The sequence below is a fragment of the Solenopsis invicta genome, chromosome 3, assembly GCF_016802725.1.
Source record: "Solenopsis invicta isolate M01_SB chromosome 3, UNIL_Sinv_3.0, whole genome shotgun sequence".
Taxonomy (NCBI): domain Eukaryota; kingdom Metazoa; phylum Arthropoda; class Insecta; order Hymenoptera; family Formicidae; genus Solenopsis; species Solenopsis invicta.
Window position 1 is genome coordinate 29,632,862 of NC_052666.1, and position 24,681 is coordinate 29,657,542.

The 24,681-nt window shown below is 28.6% G+C and overlaps 2 protein-coding genes across 13 annotated transcripts in view; one reads left to right on the forward strand and one right to left on the reverse strand.

The window, feature by feature from the left end:
- On the reverse strand, positions 1 to 24,171 carry LOC105199448 (protein I'm not dead yet). 8 transcript variants are annotated; one of them, XM_039447403.1, is made up of 12 exons: positions 23,982 to 24,171; positions 21,165 to 21,406; positions 20,831 to 20,865; positions 7,321 to 7,397; positions 7,130 to 7,247; positions 3,891 to 4,162; positions 3,636 to 3,750; positions 3,496 to 3,557; positions 2,569 to 2,694; positions 1,672 to 2,001; positions 999 to 1,377; positions 234 to 485 (listed from the first exon to the last, which is right to left on the reverse strand). In XM_039447403.1, exons 4-12 carry the CDS (start codon positions 7,383 to 7,385, stop codon positions 234 to 236), a joined length of 1,719 nt encoding a protein of 572 aa, XP_039303337.1. In that variant the 5' UTR covers positions 7,386 to 7,397; positions 20,831 to 20,865; positions 21,165 to 21,406; positions 23,982 to 24,171. The 8 variants fall into 8 exon arrangements, with proteins under 8 accessions (XP_025989700.1, XP_039303337.1, XP_039303339.1 ...); XM_039447405.1 differs by lacking the exon at positions 21,165 to 21,406; XM_026133917.2 differs by lacking the exons at positions 20,831 to 20,865; positions 21,165 to 21,406.
- LOC105199449 (GPI transamidase component PIG-S) overlaps positions 1 to 24,681 on the forward strand; it is a 39,317-nt gene that overhangs the window by 1,323 nt on the left and 13,313 nt on the right. The gene's annotated exons all lie outside the window — the stretch shown is intronic.

A 24,681-nucleotide genomic window follows, 5' to 3' on the forward strand; every position in this document is an offset into this window, starting at 1 on the left:
TAATTTGCAATCTTTTCTTTATTAGAACAGAGCTCTTATTTCTTAAAGCATTACATATCTTTGGAATTTGTAAAAAAATATATATGTAGAAAGTGAATTTGATTGTGGGAGAATATAACAAGAATATGTAGTACGAGTAGTTGTTATGAAAATCATTTTTCGTTTTTTGGCGAAATAAAACATAAATAAATATCGAAAATAAGAGAGAATATATGTATGCTGTATAAGTATCGCTATGTGGCCCATTCGGGGAATTCCGATAGATTAAATACATATGTGCCCCAAGTGGGAAACGCAATTGTAGTGATAACAAGTGTGATGATACTGGGTCCGATACCAGCGATCACAAAGTCTTTTGTCTTTATGTGCCCCGCAGCACTGGCAATCGCGTTTGGTGGAGTACCAACTGGTAGATGGAACGAAAAGGAACAGCAAATAGCTGCTGGCAGCATTAGATACAAGGGATGTATTTTAATAGCCACACACTGAAAAAGAAAAAAAGTAAAGTTCTATTATAATTCTTAAAAAATTAGCTTACTTATATCGCAAGAGTAAGGATATTGCACTCTTTAAGGATGGCTTTCTAATAAAATAACTTATAGAAGATCTTTTTAAGGGTTTTATAGATCGCTGAATTTGTTTCTGGCTTTAGAATTTCCAAATTTGAAATTCAACATGGTGGATAGAATTTTAAAAAATATAATAATTATCATGAAAAATTGCATAAAAAAATTGCACTATCACGTAACATTTTTGAGATATTTTAACTCAAAATTATTTTACCTAAAAATGTCATTACTTGTAACTTCAGATCAATTTTCTCAAAAATATGATGTAATAAAGCAATTATATTTGCGCATTTATTTCAGCAACAAAAAAATTATAAGAATTGACTAATCTGATTCATGATCAGTAAAAGGTTTAAATTTGTCGAACAATTACCATTAATTAATTTTTATTATTATACCGAAGTTTATCATTAACTTTGTTATATTTACCATTTCTGCTAATACTGGCAGTATAATATTCGCGACGGCCACATTGGCTGTTAGTTCCGTCACGTTTTCGGCGAAGAGGCAGACAATCAGCATTATTGCCACCACATTAATTTTTTCCAGACCTTTCAGGGATTGTCCCAGCATTCCTGATAAGCCCGATGTAGTACTACCTTCTGAGATGGCAAATCCACCGCCTAACACAAAAATTAGACTCCAATGTAATTTATCATTGATCATTTTCCACGTTATCAAACCAAGCGCTGGCTTTGTAGCACGTTTACGTGGATCCTTGCTGAACGCGTTCAGAAAGTCTAATTTTGACGGAATAATAAAAAACAGTATCGTTACCAACGTGGCCGCCGTCGAATCTTTAACAGACCTATGAATTTAAATATTTTAATTATTTTTGTATTCTTTTTTTGCCTATTTAACATATTTTATTTTTTCACTACATTTTGATTACATTTGGATTATGTTTAATGATAAATTTTATCACATTTAAACCTTATTAAATTGAACAAATGAAATTAGAGTTATGCTCGCTTAATTTTACTAATTTATTAGTTTTTATTAATTTTTTAATTAAATAATCAAGTAACGCGAACGCACGATAAAATGCGATTCTGAAATGACGAAAGACAATATTTTATGGCATCAGTTCATTAATACTTACACGTTCGTGATATAAGCTGCCCAGCCCGGCATAAAACCAGGGCTTCTAAAGAACCATAAAAGCACCACGAAGATAAATAAGACACCTACGGAGGATTCATGCCATGAAATCCGTCCAAGTTCCTTGTATCTTTTCTCGATAACCGCTGCTGCGACTCGCTCGCCCTGTTGTCCAATATCTATGGCACGAGCATCTTTGCTCTCTGGTCTGAAGAGACCCATGTACATCACTTGCAACCATAACCACGTGAGCAAACCCATCAATAACATGGGCGGTACCGAATATAACATCCAGGAAGCAAAATTTATACCGTGACTATTAGGAAAACGCCTGGAAATAAATATAAATTTTATAATTGTGATTACTTTCTCCAAGTTATAAATATTGACAGACTTAATTAATAAACTAGGGTTAAAAATTTATAAAATTAATTTGTATATATATTGTATAAATATCTATTGCATATATTTACAATATACATATATCATTGTCGTAACTAGTAAGGGCAAGAGATACAGATAAATTTTTTCATAATTTGGATTGTATATAATATTGTTAAAAATATTAATTATAATAATAAAATAAATTAATAAATTTGCTGAAATAAAAGCTAGAAAAGTGAAAATTAAAATGATTTTTATTTATAAATTTATGTGAGTTATCTTGTATATTTCTTATGTACACAAAAATTATTTACACAGTTGTTATGTCAAATTTATTTTACTCTTTTTCCTCTAAAAAAAAAAAATTAAAATCCAGAAATAAAATCTTGCTCAGGGCAGATTTACTTACGATACTAATTCATAATTCTCTTGTACATTACAAATGTCGTAAGATATTTTATTTTGCTGAAAATAACATTTTTTGCAAAATTTGCTATTTGTTATGTATACCTACTTCTCTAAAAAACCTTTTAATGTTAAATTGGTGCCGCTTCCAACAATTGTTCCGATACCACCGAGACTGGAAGCATAGGCCGCGACGAGATAATACACCATAGTACTGTGCGTTGGTCTCTTGCTTCTAGAAAACAAAATATAAATTAACGTTATTATAAAACGAAATATGTATAAGGGGATAAAGTGAAAAAATTTAGATATTAATATTCAAAAATTTAAAGAAAATGTATATCTAAACAGGGTAAAATAAAATCTAAGTTTGCGAAATTTTGTGGAAAAAAAGTTGTGTTTATTTCATTATAGAAAACACACATTTTTTCATTTGACATTTTTAAAATTTTATTAAAAACTAATATAAAATGGCGTTGTTATTCAAGTTTTCCTCAATTGTGTTTTTTTTTCAAAACTGTGTTTAATCATTATTGCTGCTTCAAAAAGACTCATCCGAAATAGCACAAGTTTTATAAAGTTAAAACATAAAACAGATCTAATGCTTAACGTAGTCATTTTTCAACAAATATACGTTATTAGTAAAGGATCTATTTTGTCCACGCTCGGCTTTCATTGTTCGTCGTTCAGCGACAGAATGGCGCATTTTGCTAGAATTTCACAGGTACCTTTCTCTACTCTACAAATTTTTCAAGAGCGGAACGGCGCGCCCATGCTTATTTGTTTTTAAGATATTCATTATTTTAAAAATTGCCTGGACAAAAATGACCCTCTTTTTACAAGTTGAAGGTTAAATTTAAAAATTATTATTAAAGAAAAGTATGATCTGCAATCGAATGAATACGACTTTGGTCTCTTTTCGTTTTTCCACAAAAAATTCACAAAGTTCGATCTTCATTTTGACCTGAGTTATTCCCTTAAATATCTAGAAAATAAAAATGAAAAAGGAGAACAAAGGTACAAAATAAATATTTACGTTTCCGTGCCTTCTTCTTCGTCTGCTCCCTCTTTCTGTACGAACATGTTCCCGAGTCCTTGCTAAAGTAAATTTGAAAAAAAATTATTTTCTTCCGTGTATCATAATCGTGCAAGCTTTCGGAAAAAGCGAAAACTCACCGTTTCAAGTTCTACAAGAACAGTTTCCATGATCGGTATCATCATGGCTGTAGCTGCAGTGTTCGAAATCCACATTGAAATAAACATCGTCACAAAGAACAGACCTAATGTCAGTCTGAGAATAAAAGCAATTTATAAAAGAAATTAAAAATGAAAAGATAGAAAATATGTGAAGAAATTTTTGTAAAAAAAAAAATTAAACTTGAAAAATATTTCAAACTTTTGACATAATGTAATGATAGTTGTATAAAACACCTTCGATGACTGCAACCAATAGTCTTGATAATGAGTAACGCCATTCGCATATGCAGGCCGGAATTCTCAATAACCACTGCAATTACCAAACTCCCCAGAAACATCATCGTGGTATCATTCATGTAACATAGACAGGTGTCATTGGTGGACATGATACCCATTAGTGGATACAAAACCACCGGGATCATACCCGTAACGGGCAATGGTAGAACTTCTGTTACCCAAAACATCGCCATTAGCGCGACGATGTATAAGCATTTCATTGCAAGAGGCTGCATCGACAAGAAGAGAAAACAGTTTTTTAATTTTTTCGTCGTTAGATTTAAATTCTAAATCGAATACAGTTTTTATTTTCTCATTGCAGTCATATTAAATTATGACGTTTGGAACAAAATATTATTTTCAACAAAGCAAAAAGATGTCTAATTGTAAAAGATGACGTAAAAATATTTCTTTCAAGTTGTCTTTTTGATAAAACGAAAAGGTGTTAATCAATTGAAGCGCAGTACGCGGTACAATCACCAGATGAACACAGTGGAATTCTATTTCTTCACGGAAAAAAAAGTGGCTGTCGTAGCTAAAAACTGCGTATGGCAGCTAAATTACGTCGTAATATATGGACAGCTAATATCTTATCTGTGATTTCAGTTGAAAAAGTTTAGCTACCTGATACACGAATTTAGTTACAGAAAATATTTACTATATCCAAAATATACTCTGTAGCTAAAGATTATTCTAGGTAACTACATTAATTAGCTACCTATTACCTACGTATCACTGACATATATCTGTTAGCTCCGATAACTGTTTTTATGTTGCTATACGATGTGATTCTGCTAGACATACGTGTTTTGCTACTTTACCTAACGTATTAGGAACAACAGCAAATCGTTTTGTTGTAAATCATAAATTTATAGTTACGACAGCAAATACACCTTTAGTAAACTATGCTTAGCTATAACAGCGAAATTTTTTCCCCTGTTGTAACACGTGACGTTGCTTGACATCAGTTATTGTTATAATGAATCTGAGGTTTAAGTGACGTCCAAAAATGATGTAGATTTGTCACAGGTACGTTACGTCATAAATTGACGTAAAAAAACACGTCATTACTGGCGCATTAACAACGTCATTGCATATACACTCACCCACACATACACTTCGTTTAGGAATACACACCGAGTGTCTTTAAATATAATTTTATTCTTGTAGTTCATAAGAATAAAAGTGTGTATGAGAAATAATGGTGTGAATGTTAAACAAGGATAAAAGGATACTTGGATGCATTTGTGTGTATTTCCAAACGTAATCATATATAAACATGTAAATTGTATCATATATTAAACATATATCTAATATTTATTATAAAATTAATATATATTTAATATTTAAAATATCATACATTTAACCATATAATTGTAATATATACAATATAACGAAGTTTTTCGTAGATATTTATAATAAAACAATTAGTAATTGGGCTAATGATAGTCAGTGCGAGTAAAAGTGCGCAATTGTATTAATATTATGCGAATTATTTATTTATCTTTAAATTACAAACGAACGTTTTGACTCGTTTTGGAGTCATCTTCAGTGTATCAATATACAGAGTAAACAGTTCTAACCGTCATCAGTCAGTGAAAACAGGAGGCAGTTGTGTCACCAACGATTTACCAAAGCCGTAATGGCATCTTTCCCCGTGGCAGTGTCGCCGGAAATGACACTTCTCTATGCAACCATCGCATGTTTTTTTATAGATCGCGAATAATTGAAATGGGTGAGTCACGAAAATACAGTTAATTAAGATAATTATTTGCCATCTATAAAAAAACATGCAATGATTGCTTAGAGAAGTGTTATTTCCTGCGACACTGCCACAGGGAAAGCTACTACGGATTTGGTAAACCATTGGTGACGCGACTGCCTCCCGTTTTTGCTGACTGATGACGGCTAGAACTGTTTACTCTGTATATAGATACGCTAAAGATGACTCCAAAAAATGAGTCGAAACGTTCATTTGTAATTCAAAAATAAATAAATAATTTGTATAATATTAATATGATTGCGCACTTTTACGCGCGCTGACTCTCGTTAGCTTAATTCCCGATTACTAATTGTTTCAAATTTCGAGAGTCTTGAATTAATTTTAATTATAATAATTTGTGAAAATACTAATACAAATTATTTAACAATACTTAGATAACAAATTACCATTATTTGATAGTTATTTGATAATTATTTTGATTAATAATAATAAATATATGATGTAAATACGTCATATGATGAATACATTGTCAATTGGGAAAAATAAAGGACATCGTTAATTGATTAAAAAAATGATGTCATAAATAGATAATATGACGCCATTTATCTAAAATGACTGTATAATGTCAAATAGGCGACATCTTGCTAGCTGGACACAATAAAAGACGTAGATGATAAATGAAATTGTTCACTCGTGTTTAATGAATTTTTGAAAGCTAATCTCCAAAGCTTTAGATGGGAGTACCTAAATGATGTATTATTTTAACAGTACAATTATACAATTAAGGCGACGAAAAAATATTTAAGAGAAAATTAAGACAATTAAAGAATATTTGAAATATACCTTAAAGGACTAAAGAATATTTAAAAGAGGTTTACTACAATCATTTGTAGTCATTACATAGGCAACCTTATAAAATGACTAGCAGTGAGACATCCGTCGTCTATTAATCATTTTTTTGTCGATTATATTTTTTCATTAAAATCTTATATTTTTATAAACATTTAGACATCTTTTAGTCGTACTTTAAATTAGTACTTTCAGGGAAATAAATTAGTTTCCGTGTATTCTGTCACTTGATAGTATATTTCGAGAAAATAATATAAAAATTTTTTTCTCATAAACATAATTTAATAAATATAATTTAAATATATAATTTAATTTAAATTTTAGCGAAAGTATATTTTACAGTTTTAAATCTTACAACAAAATTTATAGTTTATATTATTAATTCACAAATTGAAAAGAGGATTTTTGATATGGTGTATTTCATCGTTCTACATTATCGAACATGAGTGGTAACATGTTAAGAAATCAATTTAATATGGCTGCAGTCAGAAACGAAGAGTCTGACATCATACAAATTATTGTAGCAATGCAATTTTTGTTTTCCTTTGTCTTTTAAATATTTTTTATACATTTTATTAATTTAATTTTTTAAATATAAATATAATATTAAAAGAAAAAGACATACTTTTTCGCTTTCGGTAGTTAATAGTGGAATTAGAATTAATGGCCATAATACCACAATGAAGGATCTCCAGTAAATGGCTGGAAACTTTAGTAATAATCTGCAAAATCCATCACTTTTTCTAAAATTACAAAAAATACAGATAGAACGTTGTATTACAAAAAAGATTTAAGAAGTTAATATCAATAACTCACTCTGTGCTTCTCTCTCTCTCTCCAGATTCCGTAATTTCTGGATCCTCCTCTGATCTTGAAGCCATTTCGAAGGCTTACTGAAATTAAAATATTTTAAAATATGTATTTATGTACATATACACGATGTTTCAAACTAACACCCATTAATAGCAAACTCCTGAGAGCATTTCGAGACAAAAATTCTAGTAAAAGTTCAAAATGTCGAGGCTACAGTACTTTTTTTAAATGAAAAAGGTTTAAAATTGTCAAACTAAACTCCGAAATTTGCGCGCTCAGGTACGATATAATGCACAGTAGTGTATGTACTATATTCCTAAATAAGATATTGATTTTTCACATTAATTTTGCATATATCTTTGGTGTGGTGAAATAATCTCAGGAGTCAGCTATTAACGGGTGTCACGCGAAGTCTGAGACACCCTGTACATGTTGCAGCTTATTTACGAAGCTTTTTCGAAATAATCTAACTTTTATATAAAACGGCGCTTTTTTGCAAAAACAATGATCATTGTTGAATTAGGCTAATGTACTAAGACTTTTTGCAAAAAAGGCTTATTAATATCAGCCCTATTGGTTAATAATACACATTCTGCAAAAAGGCTAACAAAGCGTCTAGCCTTTCTGCGTAAAGCCTAAAGTCACCAGTCTGAGTGGCAAAATGTTTCTTCTTTTTACCAATAAAGTGCCGCTGTGCTAGTCTAACAAGATAGTTGTCAACAACTTGTGCGAAATTAATAGCAAAAACAATAATTTGCCCAACGAATCACTTACAGATTTAAAAAAAAAACTAAAGGATAAGTTTTAAGGGTGTTTCTTAAGTTTAGCCCTCTCATCTCTAATTTCTATGGGATTAGGCTCGTTTGACGCGTTTTTGCATAAAATCAAAGAATCTAGCAGAAAAAAGTGTCGCTCTGCCTCGTCGAGCGAAATATTAATTGTTAAAGTTGGTGACTATTGAAGTTAAGAAACCGACGAAATATTGCGATATAAGTATGTTCTGTGGCCGCATGCGTTTTATAGTAATTCTCTGCTTTAAAACAGAGAATTGGAAGTGAAGTGGTTAAGCTTGAGAATTACCCTCAAAATTTATCCTAGTTTTTTTTAAAGAATCCGAATTCATTAAGGAAATTATTATTTTGGAAAATAAGCATGAAAGTCGAGCAGCCCTTTGATGACCTTGACATATGTTATCAGGGATATAGTCTTGAGCGATTTGCAAAAGATTTTAAGTAATGCTCATTCTTTATTAAAAAATTATTAACAAAAAACGAAATTTCCGTCATTTAGAAATTAGATTGGGATTGAATTAGGTTACAATTATTACGGGCGGAGCCCTGTTCTTGCTCTTGTCCTTTCCCAATGGGTTTGCGATTTTCCACGTAAAGCGAGGTCCACTCAACCCCCTCCCCCCTCCTCTATTTAGGGGTGAAACGAGGTTTATGATTGTACTGTCCCACAATTATAGACTTTATTTTGCTCCGAGCAGGAGAAGGGGTAGTGGGTGGTTCTCGCTTCGTATGAAAATCTTAATCTAATTTCTGAATGACAGAAATTTTATTTTTTATTAATAAACATTTATTATTAAAAATTGTTAAATTAGAATAACGAAATGAAAACTTTTATAATTTTTTAAATAACTTGTTATAATATTCTATATGTATATGTATATAATACGTATATACATTTTTTAGAAATTACTTTAAAATTAATAATAATGCAAGCATGGATTGCAATAATATATAATTCCCCATTTTCCTAAAATTGTTCTAAGTTCATTAATTTTAATTGAATCTAAATTATTTAAGTTATATTTTTCTATTTCTCTCTATTTTTATTACATTAACTCTTTTTAGCACGCAAAGGAAAGAGAGAGACAGAATTACCTTTTATTTCCATTTTTTCAATTACTTTTAGTTTAATAATTTGTCCGTTTAATTACCTGATGATCATAATTCTATACGAGCTATTGATCGATTAATAAAACTGTGAAACACAATCACTATGAATAAGATCAAGGACCTCGATTATACTACTTTCGTGATTTTTGAATACATACATATGCAGGCTACTACGACGTCATTTCCGTTTATGTGACATCGGTTACGTGCTTCGGTTCGTACGCGCGCTTTAATCGAAATGACACTGCCGTCTCTCCAAGCTCACATATGGTCGTTTAACCCTGCGCCATTTACATCAATAACAATACGACGTCGGGACTCATTGTTCTGCAGTGCGTTTTATGTTCATCTAAAGATTTATCGTACACACAATAACGTACCATAACATACTGTACGAGTTATCAAAGGCACGTGCCAGGTAATGCTATGCTGAATATTTGCACGCAAATTGACACATGATTTTCTAATGCCACGAACAATTTGCGTGTAGAAAGTTAAATCTATATTATGTTTTGTATAGTTTTTTTTCTTTGGGAAGAGCAAAATATTAATATTTCAACAATGTTGGATATTTGAATATTTTATGAATTTTTATAATTCAGAATATTTAAATAAATATTTTCAAAATCATACAGACAATAAAGTTTATTGATTAATTTGAAATCAACTTGACGATTAATTGTTTTCTCTGTTATGTAATAGATATTAACATCTTCATTAAAAGGATATACACTTAAACCAAAACGAAATTTAACTTTGCGAATTTTTAATGAAAAACAAAAAAGTTAGAAAAGTAGTGTATTCTATTATAAAGATCATACTTATCTTCATTTGGTACTTTTTTGTTCAAAAATATCGTTAATAAATTAACGTCGCTATTCAAATTTTTCTAAATCAAATTTTTTTAAATATGTTAAATGGCGTTTAAGCCTGTTCTACAATACGTCGTATGTCGGTTGCATAAGCTGTAAGCCACAAGAATTGACCAACCACACTTGAATATTCTCCTCACATTCGATTGGTCAATTCTTACGGTTTACAGCTTATGCAACCGACATACGACGTATTGTAGAACAGGCTTTATGGCGTTTATAATTGCTACTCCTAGAACTCGTCAGAAAGCAAAATGGCACAAACTTTACAATGTTGAAGCATAGATCTAATGCTTAACATAATCATTTTTTAAAATATTGTATTTGAACAAAGTAGCAATCGGTAAAAATAAACAGTTTTCACTACCTTTGCTTGTTTTTGGCTGCGGTCAAAACATTAGCATTGTAATAAAAGTTTTCCGTTAAGCATTAAGATTTAGTGTCTATAAAAGTGTGTAAAATTACAAATTGATTGATAGAACCGTCTTCAAGATAGAATAATCATGTGTTTTTAAAACTATGATTTAAGAAAACTTCAACAATAAATAATTCAAATTTGCCTTTATTTATCATTATATTAGCTGTAAAACTTCCAAAAGTGACTATACTTTCAGCATCTAAACCTCGACATATTATATCTGGATTAAAAAAAAAATGGTAATCTTAATATATTGCTTTGCTTTTAAAAGATGTAGATCATTATCAGTATCAAGAAATGCTAAAATTTCGTTTCGTTGTATTTACAGATTTATGAATTTTATCATCTTGTTTGGCTACGATATTACATTGATTAATCTGCTTGGGACATTTTTTGCACTTAGGCTATATGTCCAAATTTACTGCATTGGAAACACTTCGTATCCCTCTCCTTGAGTGGACAGTTTGATCTTAGATAATTATTCTTGCTGCAGTTGTAGCAATACCTCTCATCGCGAATCCTTTCATCCTAGACATACGAGTTTTTTTTTATCATCTTCCGTTTTCTTTAGGAATTAAACTTCGGTCTTTGATTCGCGTTGTTTTTCACAGTTTTGTATTGTCTTTTACACGATTTTTTTATTTTGTGCACAATACAAGATGGTCATATTAACAAGCTTCAATTCCGTCAATGATATATTAAATCTTTATCTCTGTCTCTACACTGAAAAAAAATTTACTAAAATTTAAAAAATGCGTCTATTGTCATATGTATTATAAACACATGGTTTACTAAAATTCATGAAAATTTACTAAAATTAAGGAAAATATCCTAAAAAAAGAAAATTTTTCTTAATTTTAATAGACCATGTGTTTGTACACGATTATGAACGCATTTTTGAAATTTTAGTAAATTTGTTCTCAGTGTAAGTAAGCTTGATTCGTTATCTACATCGTTCTGTTGACATATTTGTGATAAAGTTCTTGTTTTTTTTTTTTTTCATTTGAACCAGTTCCGTATGTGTGCCAGTTCCTTATCTGTTATTAACAATCTTGCTAAATTCTGTAAGCAAAGCTTTACTTTTTTTTACATGCCGCAATATTTTTCATATTTAACGATCCCTCAACAGGAATTTTCTTAGCATACATAATTTTTTGTGCTTTTGATCACAAATATATTTTATTCATTTCATTGAAATTCTCCAAATCTTTCTGCATGTTTTGCTTATTATCGCCACTAAACATAAGTATGGAATAAATCTTTAAATCTTAGCCGATGCATCAAAATTTCTTCATGTACTTCTTTCATTATTTTCTGGCTCTTTATTGTCTTCGTCGTCTTCTGATTACTCAACTGTTTTTTTCTAAAATTATATTTGTCCTGTTCTCTTAGTTCTGTTCCCAAACGTTTTCACAGAACAGTTTTGCTGCTGGAGATTTTAAGATTTGGTCTTTTACACCACTCCCTAAGCTGCTCGATAGACATGGCAGTTACATCTATTTTTGGCTTCAGTCATTCTTAAAATATTTTTCACGCACTCTCGTAACTCTGATTATCCGTCTCGTCAAACATCCAGCATACACGAATACAATCTCAGCGGATATCCAATTTTATTGATTTGGTTTTGTTCAGACACGGACAAGTCTTAATTTATAGACTTTGGTAGTCGGAAAAGATGTCTCGCTTTTATTCGCTTCTTGAAAAGAACGAAGAACCAGAAAACTGGAAAACTATTTTTAAATAGTTCTTGAAGTTATAATCGACTATATATCCAATATTTTGATGCTCTTCTCTCTTTTCATTGTTTTTTTTTGCTCTTTTGCAACGACGTGGCGTAGCTAACGTTGCTACTTGTGCTCGCGTTAGCATAGGACTATGGGACTTTATATTTTGAAGTAAAACAAATATAGCTGAATGATTTGGAAAACTATCGACGGAAATAGATTTATCACTGGTTTAACTCGCACTTCCGACGTTATCAATGAAAATATCATATATGTATGTATATCTATACATCATCGAAAAATTACAGAAATAATGCACAAACCTTACATTGAAACATTGTAATATTGCTTGGCAGTTACGAAATATTTCTGTAATATTCCGATAATATTAAAAAGCCTACTCTTAAAAATATTACGATTAAGTGATGTGATGCAATGTATTTGTTATATTGAAAACTCGTTGCAATTATATAAGTTCACAATCTTTTTGCATTCAAAACTTGGATGAAAAAAGATCGTAAAATTTACGTAACTGCAAAAAGCTTTTTTTATCTTTCTTCAATTTACCTACTTCCAAAGTGAAAGCTTCAGTGCTGGTTGGAGAGTATTTTAACCAATGTAGGACCGGCGTACTATACATATATAATAACTTGAATATCTCGAGAACGGATTAATACTTTTTAATGAATAAAGTATTATTTCAATCCGGATTTTGGTATCTATTAACAATTAATTTTATTAATTTTGTAACTCCTGTTCATGTTAAGATCCTAGTTGAGGTATTATTTTTGACAATAATTTCTTCACAATTTTTTTGGGGGGGGGAAAACGGAATCTTACAAATGCCTGTTAGCATTAAAATTATTAAATTTCTCATCAATTTAATTTTTGAATTAATTATTTGTAGAATTCAAAAAGATTAAGCATTTTGTGATTATTTTTTCGGTTTGTCTCTTTTAGCATAAAATGTCATGTCTTACACTTTGAAGTGGCAAATTTTGGGACATTCTGTATATTGTATATACATATACAGGGTGCTCGGAAAATCGCTCACAGTACTTCCGGGAAATGAATTTGGGATTCAAAAAGAAGAAAAAAGGTCATCTAAACATAGGTCCGAAAATAAGTCGTTTCTGAATCTGAGTTATAGCCACTTTTATGTTAAAAAAATTATAATTTATTTTTTATAATCACAATTCAGCTTATAGTTTGTTAACAAAAATAACTTGTTTTCAAACTATTTTAGCTATAAATTACAATTTTTTAAACATAAAAGTAATTATAACTCAGAAACAACATACTGGGTTTGTGTATATATTTTTCAAAAAAAAGGAAGGAAAAATACGATTGTAATAATGACTATTAACTTTATTAATGAATTACTTACTTATTAGAATTTTTAAATATGAAAAAGAAATTTTAGGAGGCATTATTATTTTGATGATCAAAAAAATCGTTTTTTTCTTACGTTTCATGAAAATACATATTTTTAAGAATCTACTGTTAAATTTTTATCAAAAAATTAAAGAAATTATGGAAATTTTAACCTAATATTCGAAGCAGCGTTCACCGAGTTTCCCCAAGTTTCAATGCAATGTAACGGTTCTAAGAACAGGTGCGTTTTTGAATACTGAAACCAGTTGTGTGTATACCATGAAAAGTCATAAGAGAAATTGCTCATGTTTTTGAATCTTTGTTGAAACTTACGTAAGTACTCGAAATATACGATTAAATTATACTCAAAACTTTAAATGCGTTTTTCTCGAAACTATGTTTTGCACTGGTACTCATGATTTTAGAGAAATAAATGAACCGATCAACTTTACTCTGTAGCTACATATTTTAAATGTCTCTTTCTCTCTCTACTGTTGATACCACCAAAATTAAAATATACTGAATTTTTATTTTATTTTTAACGTAAAATTCAACTTTTTGGCGATTTTTTAAGTACAATTTTTACCTACTTTATAATTATTTAAAAAATAAATCGTTTTTCTGGTACCAATGATAACCGAGCATCTGTAGATTAAGTGTTTTTTATTTTTTTTTTTATATTTTAGATGATTGTGTGTCGAGATTTTTAATGGAAACCATGATGCGCGCTCGGATACGTCACCCAAACATTGTTGTATACATTGTTATATAATTATAATTTTATTTTGAATTGCAAAAATAATTTATTATTAAAAATATTAAAAATATTAATAAAATATATGTTATGCATAAAGTTTCAAATCAATCACTCGCATAGTTTCCGTGAAACTATTCCGTAAAAGTTGCGTTTTTTTAACTTGCGAAATGATAATATTCTCTTAAAACCGTTTATGTGTGAAGAATAATAAAAATGATATAAGTTTCCTCTCATAAAAAAGTCGTGTAAACGATTTTATTATTGACGGTTTTTCACGATACTGATTAGTTCTTTTATTTGGCTTACTTCGTGTTACGAGAATAGCTGTCTTCGCGTTGATAAATTTTGACAGCTTTAACATTGACAGCTGTGACAAAAAGTAATGTATCGTGGATTCTTTTTAATAGTAAATTTGTAAATTATGTAATATCAAAAGCTCGTATTATCAAAGGCTGTATTGCGCGCCTGTTTTGTCTAGTAAAAGAAAAAAATTTGAAATAAATGTTTTATCTATAATTTCCGAATATTGTTCGAAACTAAAAACACTAACACTTATTGCTCATTCTAGCTTATTTTTCATATCTATTATGACAGAATGCATTTTATTTAAATATGAGGTATTAGAACAATTTTTAAAGAGAGAGAGAGAGAGAGAGAGAGAGAATATTAAATCGACATTTTAGCATTTTTAAATATGTCAATACTTTTATATACGATTATATTCGTAAAAAATTAATGTCAAAATAAAAAAACAAAGTAAATACAGATTAATAAGTAGTATCTAAATATCATTGCAAAAGAGAGACTGCCACAGTTTCTATAATGTTAGCTTTCCTTTAAAATTTTGTTTAAAATTTAAAAATTAAAAATTTGAAATTTTTTTTTAATATTTTCAAGTGTCTCAATTTAAATAGCTTCCTCTGTATACTTATATTTGATTATATACAGATTTGTCTACTGTATAGGTATTAATTATTGAAGAATGTAATTTGTGATAAGGAAGCTAATATATATAATTAATTCTCACTAGCCAACATAATTTTTTGTTCCCTATTAGACAACGTGGACTCATTCGCGTTTTACGCTTCCTTTAAAGAATACACCGTAATAAGATGATTTTCAACCGTAATTAAAAAGTGAAATGACAATAACAATTGGCGAAACTATATAATTTTGGCACGTACTATACCGATGTATGCGACGCGGGAAATTTTGTTTGGACGCGAATGACCCCACGTTGATTAGTGAGGGTTAATTATGTTACATGTAACTATTGTATATTAAGGAAGTATAGCATGTAATCAGAAGATATAGGATTTGTTCATGATGTTATTAATGAAAGTATTACACACGTGTCATAGTGCAATTATAAAGTAAAATAACTTAACATATTTTTTAATATGTAAATTTCTCAATTGAAAAATTATCACGATTATCGTAAGACTTAGGATACATATTGAAAAATTCGATTTCTTTAGAGTTGGTTATTATCACGCATTCGCGGTTTTTTGTTGTCGATTTGCGAGACGCATTAAATATAGTATATGGAAAAAATGATAAAAATTGAATCAGCGATAGTTGTAATCGCACATTCGTCATCGTTGTATTTACTGCATTTATATTACATCATTGTACTTGCAACACTATACACGTGATGTAAATTACACTTTGTTTATTTTAATAATTTCTGAAAAGGATATTCTTTATTTTATTAATAAATACTTTATTATTTTGGGAAAATTTTAATAATTAACATTTACAATTATTTATAAATAGCAATCGTTAAAAATTTTTCAAAAGAAATATTACTTAAATGAATTTTTTTGAGAAATTATATTAAACTAATGTTTTCTATTTTTTTTACAGTTAATTAAAGAGCCTTAACAATTATAGCCAAATCTTAGTACTGTTATTTTTTGTAATTTTGTATACATTTTCAAGTTCACTTAACTGCACTTCGAAACCACAATTCTAAGTTGAGAATAGTAATATCACAATATTAAATTGAAAATTAATTTAATAATAATTATGTTAACAAGCATCTAGTATGGAAATGGTGCCAATAAAAAATTGTCCTTTTCTTTTAAAAAATTGTGAATAATTTGTTGCGAAAAATAATACCTCAGCAGTAAGTTCGGTAAACTTGAAAATGTATATAAAATTACATAAAAAATATCAGCATTAACTAGCAGTAAGGCTTTAATTAGTTGTGTTTTTTCTTATTTTTCTAATGTTTTTTTATTCTTTTTTAAATGTCTGTAATTATTTGATCAATTTTTTTATTGAAACGCAAAGTATATTAAAATCTTACTACATTGTTAATTCGTAATATGATCTACGCATGTTTATGATAGGTTCAACAAATTAGGACGTGTGTGCAATTTTAACTCAAATTATCATGTCCAATCATTCTATTGTAATCAAGTTCTTTTCTTTGATTCCACAAGCGACGCGCGCGATGTGTGCAGTGCATGCGATGCACCGTTATACGCATGCATGCGGTGTAACGCAACTTACAAAATGTGGATTATTAATATTTGGATGGGTTGCAAGATGTTAAATTTTTCTCCTTGTGTCACTGATACGTTCTCACATAGAAGAATTGAATTGAAAGAGACGTCTGTATTAATGCAGTCGTCTGTGTTAAAAATAGAAGACAAAGTATTTCCCATTTTATCTTGTTCTTCGTCTTTCTTTTTTCTTTTGCAGTTGGAAACGTATTTTGAAGAAAAGATCACAGTTTCACGAAAATAGCAAGAAAAAAAAGTTTGTTACAGTTAGAACAATCCAGTGATTATGAAATTAAAATACGTAAATTTTAATTTATACGATAAAAGTCGAGATTTTTTAAAATTGAGATTTTATATATTTCATACAAAATATTTTTTTAGTTTTTTTTTAGATTTTTCATTTAAGTATATAAACATTTAGATATATAAATTTATATGTTAATATATAACATATTTACATATTGTGTTGTATTTAACATTTGTTATTTTTTATTAAGAATATTTATATCATGGCTATTTGCGCATTGTGGCTATTCTTAATATATTGATTTTCAAATTGTATAAGCGTTATATCGATATTTATGTACGATATTTCAACGTCCTTGAAAATTTCAAAATCTTTTTCACTACCGATTTCTTAAAAATCGATTAGCAATAGTTACAATGTGTGTAAAACTTTATCGACAAATATTTTATATTTGTCGTTGAACTTTTACACAGATTAACAAACAATAAAAAGTATAAGACCCAATAATGCAAAGCAATAATTAATAAGCGAATATAATTGGTTAATCACATCAAATCGCACTGTACGCCTATTTCAATTTATCACGTACTTATTTATACGTAGCGTGGTATTATGATCTATTTAACCTGATTGTCTCCTTTTAGTCACCAACACTGCGAACGATAATTGACACAATTGTTTAATTTCACGTCGTTATATATTTAATAATATGATTGCTTCCTTAACAATCATATTGTCACTACTAATACAAGTTTATGAGCAATAGAATTTCTCCTAAATTCTAAAAGTCAATCTTGCTACAACATTCCATGAAATCTTGTAGTCTCCACGTAATTTTACTTAATTTTGCAATATGCTTTTTTCATAAATTTTTCTATTATTCTCGTCTCTATTGTCGTTTCTATCACTCACGATCGCTTCTCGGGGTCTCCCGAGCTATTCGACGTTGCGTTCCATTCGTACTGATCGTCCAAGCCCAAAGCGCGTAGAATTAAGGCTTCAATTCAGACTTTATTCCTCCTCTCCTTTGACGCATTCTCTGCTTCACTCTTCTCCCTCCTTCTTCCCTCTTCCTCTTTATTTCTTTTCCCCTTCTTCTTTCTTCCTCTCTCTCTCTCTCTCTCTCTCTCTCTTCCTTCCCTCTTTCTCTTTATCTTTTCTTAGCTTACTGGTTTCCGACATGAGATTGTTGCAATTTTTTAAATGTATTATTATGTCTGCTTGTCTTTTGAAGTCTGGCTTATTAACAAGCGATCGATGTTTTCATGAGATTTTCTTACGCCAAAAAAAAGAACATTTTTGTTTTAAGAATATCTTTATTTTTGAAATAAGATTATAAATCATTAAACAGATTATAAATCATAATTTGCTTACATAAAGAAATTTTGTATGGTTTCATAATGTTCTCATTAATCAATAATAATTTTTATAAATTGAGATGGAAAAATATCGCTTAGAAAACAACAGCATATATTCAAATACTCTTCAAACGAAGAATTAGTATTTAATATTATTATTGTTATTAAAGCAATCAAGCTTTTTAAACGATTATCATAATGCTAAAATAAAAATAAAAAGTAATGCTGAAATTTAAAATTATTAAATTCTTTAAGGAATTTTAAAAATTATATGTATATAAACAAGATTATTATTATTTCATGTACGTATAAGCAAGAATATGAAACACAATGATTGTTAAATGGAATATTTGATACTAATGCTTTTTCCATGCGGACGTCAAAAGTTGTATTGATGCATCAATTTCTTTATTGACACAATATGAAAATTTACCAATATGATATATTTTCACGTGCGCATTTTACATCTGAAATACTTTGTTTACGTTAATTAGAGTGAAAAAAATTCTTTAAAATAAACCTAAATATATGAATAATTTGGAATATTCTGATAAAAATATTAAAAAATTGCTTTTAACATCTGAAATATTTTGCGTTGACAATGTATTTAGCTGCATTGCCACTCAAAGCTTCAGAACATTTGATATTTTTTTATTTGTAAGAAGTCTGCCACTTATAAAATTTATTTATTTCGAGATTTGTGCTGAATTATGATGGATTTTTGTTACATTGTACTTGAATATTAAAGTAATAAAACATATTTAAAAAATAACAAAAAAATATTTTTTTAAGTAAGATCTTTATTTTTTTTTCCAATTTTCTCAATTGTAAGTTGTGCTAGTCTGTGCTAATAGTGTGTTAAAGTATTACTTTTAAATAGTAATAAATAAAATTATGATAAAAGATAATACAGTTAACACTCGCATCAATTATTTTCATAGTTTAAAATTGCATATCTATCTTGTAAGTATGCTAATCTAGCAAGGGCACTTTATTCTTACATACGGCCCTTACATACTGCTCGAATTCTCTGTGTATTATTCAGGTTCGTAATTCTTCGATGTAGATGATACCGTATATGCGTTACAGTAGCCTTGCACATATCAGCACAATCTTTGCATTCCATAGCAATATTAAGGGCACTTTACTTTTATGTGAATCCCTTATTGAAAGAAATGTATTTTTAAAAAATGTACGATATGAAGGGTGACAAATAATAATAAAATTAATTTTGAAAAACATCGATTTTTCAAAATTACATTATATCATTACTTTTTTGAATGAATTATATATGATTTCTTTTACATAATATGATTTTTATTTTCTTTACATAAAAATATTAAAGCAGAATTATGTAAAAAATAGTTAATGAGATATTCCACGTACTTAATTCTAGCATACTTTTGTACAGAATATATCTCGTAAACTATTCATTTTTTGGTAACTGTACTTTATACGCAAAATTAATGAGACGAATCAATTGTAGTAAAAAACTATTATTGCTTTTTAAGGAAATTATGCAATTTGCAGTATGTCATTACATATCTTTTTCTTACAAAATTTTTTTTTATTTTGTAAGAATATTTAAAAAAAAAATTTCCTAATGGCTGAAAAGCAATTTATTAAGTTTTTAGAATTTGTTCTTGAAATTCTCTGATTTTTTGTGAATAGGAAGAATATTTAGATAAGTTTCGTTTTAGTTTAAATATTTATTTTCAATATTTGATATTAAAATTAGAAATATTAAGAGACTCATTAAAGGCTTTGAGCTTTTCGTATGTTATGTTTGAAATTTTAATAGAATTATAAAAAGTGTAATAAATGAATTTATAAATTGTGTGAACACACTATTATAATAATTGAATACTTATTGTACATTTGTACACTACATTCAATAGAAGATTTCTCTGTGTTTCAGATTTCAATTTGTAATATTTTATAAATATTTAAATAATTTATTAGTTGCTTTTATTTTACATGTGAAGAGGAAGAAGGATGAGAGACAGAGAGAGAGAGAGAGAGAGAGAGAGAGAGAGAGAGAGAAAGTGTAATTTACACATGTAAAAAATTTCTAAAAAAAATAATCTTATTTTTGCTCGCAAAACGATAATACCCTATTAAGCAGCGTAAAGACCACAGGCAGCTTTCTATAGCTGAACGAAATACATCATTTACGAGTAGAGATATGCATAAGCATATTTTTATTAGTATTAATAAATTGCAGTGTTTAATTTCCTAGAAATAAGATCGTTTTAGAAAACATATGTCGATATTGGCGACTTTCTTCTGATAAAATAATATAACAATATCCAATTTTTATTAATGTTTTTAATGTCCGAGCGCGCGCATCACCTCATGGTTTCCATAAAATCTTGACACACAGTCGTCTGAAACAAAAAAAAAGGAAAAGAATGCAATTATAATTTTTTCTTTTATGTAAATAAATTTTTAATTTAGGAAAAAAGTTAATAAGATAAAGTGTTTATGTGTTTTAAAAATCATTATTTAAAGTTAAAAATTAATTTTTAATTAAGTTAAAAGTAATTAATTTTTTACTTTATTATTTAATTTTTAACTTTTTAACTAGTTAATTATTTAATCCTGATTATTTTACATTATGTTGTAAAGATTACATTTTTTAAAATTGCTAATCACAAGTCGAGTGTCTTCATACTAGTCGACTTACGTATATAATGCAATTCCTGTTTGAGAAACCCGCGTTCAGAGATTATACCTTGCCTTGCCATGAAGAAAACCTGAAATGCACTGTGGCATCAAGTTGGTAACAAGAAAATCTACATTCCTTCGTCTCCCGGTCATGAATACGCCACGGAAGGAAGAAGCGGAATTGTATATGCTCAAAACACGATATCTCAAAGGACCACGTCGGGAATGGGTTATATATTTTATTCCTTGTATTCTTGTTTCCTGTGTATTATTTAGCAAAATATTTGGTTGTTCATTCACCCTGACGATAATTTTTTTAAATTTTTTATTCACAATTTTTCAAAATTTCGATATAAATTTCAGAATTTTTTAGAATTTTTATAATTCATTATTAATTTATTATTAATTTATAATTGTATATAATGTTTTTAAAAAATTTCTAGGTTTGTTTTAAATATAAATTGCAACACTTCAGAAATGTACGAGAAAGTTTACATCTTTTCTAAAATTCTTGTATATGTGAATTACCAAATATTTTTCAGAAATCTTTATAAATTCAAAATATCAAAAATTTTTGAAAGTGTTATGAGTTACTATAAGAATTTTTGTTGTTAACAAACCGTGTAAAAATGTGAAAAACTTTGTGTTAGATTTTTAGTATTAAATATTATAAGTCATTATATATTTTATATATATATATATATATATATATATATATATATATATATATATATATATATATATAATGAACTGAATTTAATCAAAAAATAGCACTTCTGCTAAATAATTTGATTAGCGATTTCTAATAATTTTTAATAATTTGATTAGCGATTTCAGTACAGAAAGTAAATAAATTATTGAGACAAAAAAAATCAATGATTAAGAAGTTATTGTTGATATTCTTAGTATGTATTAGGAAAAAAAAATATACGAATAGAAAATTCATCAGCTTTCTCCCCACCTCCTTTCCTCTTTAGTTCTAATGAATTTCAAATACGTTCGGTATATCTTTTGACTGAATCGCAATTCGCCGGAAACATTCTTTATTCTTGTCTCACATTATTCATTCCATGCGCATCGTCATGTTGTTTTGCATTCAAGAAAAGTTGAGCGTACATTTACAGCAAACGCCATAATACAAGCATCAATTCCACTGAATTGTACGAGGAATAGTATATATAATAAAAATAATATTAATAATATTAGAAAAGAAGGTGGTATTATGGACATCTTTTACATTTTATTCAATAACTTTATCAATATAATCAATATTTTATATTGAAACGATTATATTCATCAAAGTATTGTTTAATAGATTCTAAACTCTTATGAAATATTTATTATTTAAGACGTAATTTATAAAAATGTGACATCACTGCACAATGGATCAAAGAGGAACAAGGATGGTAATATGGGTCACTACAAAAATAAATTTAAAAAATTGGTTTTGTTTAAAAAAACACATAGTACTTTGTTACCAAATTATAATGTTTTTTTAAATAAATTTTTAGAAAAGGTTACAATATAACGGCGAAATTTTAAGATAGAGGCAAATGCTAACTTCAGTTAGAAGATAAATAAATTACAGATAACTGCCAAAAGACTATTTTTACAAAACAAACTTTTAGACTTTTTAATTATAGAAGAAAAAATGAAATATTGCAAAATGCATACATGTACACAATCTTCCTACTGTTAACACTAAATCTGTTTCAAACAGAACAAAAAATTATCGCAACAAAATTTAAAATGATTATTAAAAGTCACTTTTTGATCAATCACGATTCACTTTAATGACGTTTTGACGTTGTTATAGCCTGTTATTTTGCTTGGATTTTGACATCTCTTTTTTTTTATACATATCACGTGAATTATAATTAGTAGGACTCCGTGCAGAAACATGGCTCAGGTGCACTCATTATTAGATGTATCCTAGTGCATTTTATCCTTGTTTAACATTCGGTAAACAGCAAAGATAAAATAATATCTCTAATGTTTCTGAATGCAAGCCTCTAATTGTAAGTGTCAAAGAAATATTTCGATATGAAAATCTTGATAGCCCAGCACGCTTCCAGGCTTACATTAACAAAATACTGTTCAATAACTCGAAAGGTACACAATCGAATAAAAAGTTAAATAACAAAGAAAAACTTGAGTGTACATATATTTGTGTGTACATACATATATTCGATAATACACTCATGTTTAAAAACAATGAAGAAGCATGTATAATTAAATGTTAAAATGTATCTTGAAACAATGCTGAAATGCTCAAAAATAAAAATGATATATATATATATATATATAATATGCTATGTTATGTATTTTGGCATATTAGCGTCATTAACGGCAGGCTACTAAACAAATGATTCCATAAGTAATTACTAGCAATTCGTCACTTAACAATGAAGATAATATGTGTTCATAATACTCACATACTTTCTACTTTATACGAAACATATATAATTAGCGGAGTTGGAAAATTGTTGCTTATTTAATCAGGGAGACAACATGCCGTGAGCGGATTTTAAAAATTTGTATTCGTTCAGTCGGCGAAAACAACAAAGCAAATGTTTTGCTTGAGGATTTAACGTCTCTAAGTAAAATTTAAAATTTTACTGTATGTGATAGAATTTAGGAAAATTTCTATTGCGACATTTCATATCACAAGATTTTAAAAACATTTCTGTTGGAAAATTTTGTATGACATTTTGCAAAATTCTTTCGGAAGTGTTGCACGTGAAAATATAAAAGTTAAAATCTTTCAGAAAATTTTCCGCAAGAATTACTGCTGCATGGATACATAATAATTGTTACATAACTCAATATCAATTACCTGACATCATCGTAATTACATCGTTTTTCACGATTGCATATTCTTCACAATTGGCACACAATTATCAGATCTAGTCATGGAATTTGCCGATTGTCGAAAATGTTGTATTCAAATAATTTTGCAAGTCGCGTGGTTACGAACTTAACATTGAACTAATGTTTCGTTATACCCGCACAGCAGAATACTGACGACTAAATTGGACGCGGTTCAATTTTATCTCGAAGGTTAAGAGGGTGGGAAAAGCGTTTTACTACTTTTGTTACAACAACAAAATGGGAACTGGTGAACTATCGGTGCACATAATTTCAATTTTTATTTAGTTATACATTTTTATACATATAATATTTGTATATAAACTGTTTGATTCTGGTGTAGGTATTCCCACTAAATATACAAGCTCTGTACAATAGTAATGCATTCTCGACCCTGGTTAAATAACGCTTATTCATCATGATGTTAAAATATACAAGTTCACATTAAAGATTTAAAACTTTAGTGTAATTGAAATTTTGAATAATGAAAAATATCTCTTCCTTCTTCTATTTTGTTTTGTTTCCCCGGCTATGCTAAATTACATTTGATTACATACTTGTTGTAATTTTCTCGAAATGTATTGGATTTCAGTACATGATTAAATGCGATTTATACATAAAATCATTTTTATTTATTATTTTATTATTTTATTATTATATAAATATTA

Excerpts from the sequence above, each read along its gene's own strand:
- LOC105199448 (XM_026133915.1), bottom strand. The coding sequence starts at position 7,385 with ATGGCTTCAAGATCAGAGGAGGATCCAGAAATTACGGAATCTGGAGAG. Across the intron at positions 3,558-3,635 it reads TTCTTGTAGAACTTGAAACG|CAAGGACTCGGGAACATGTT; the intron begins GTGAGTTTTCGC and ends AATTTACTTTAG. Across the intron at positions 486-998 it reads TGCCAGTATTAGCAGAAATG|TGTGTGGCTATTAAAATACA; the intron begins GTAAATATAACA and ends TTTCTTTTTCAG.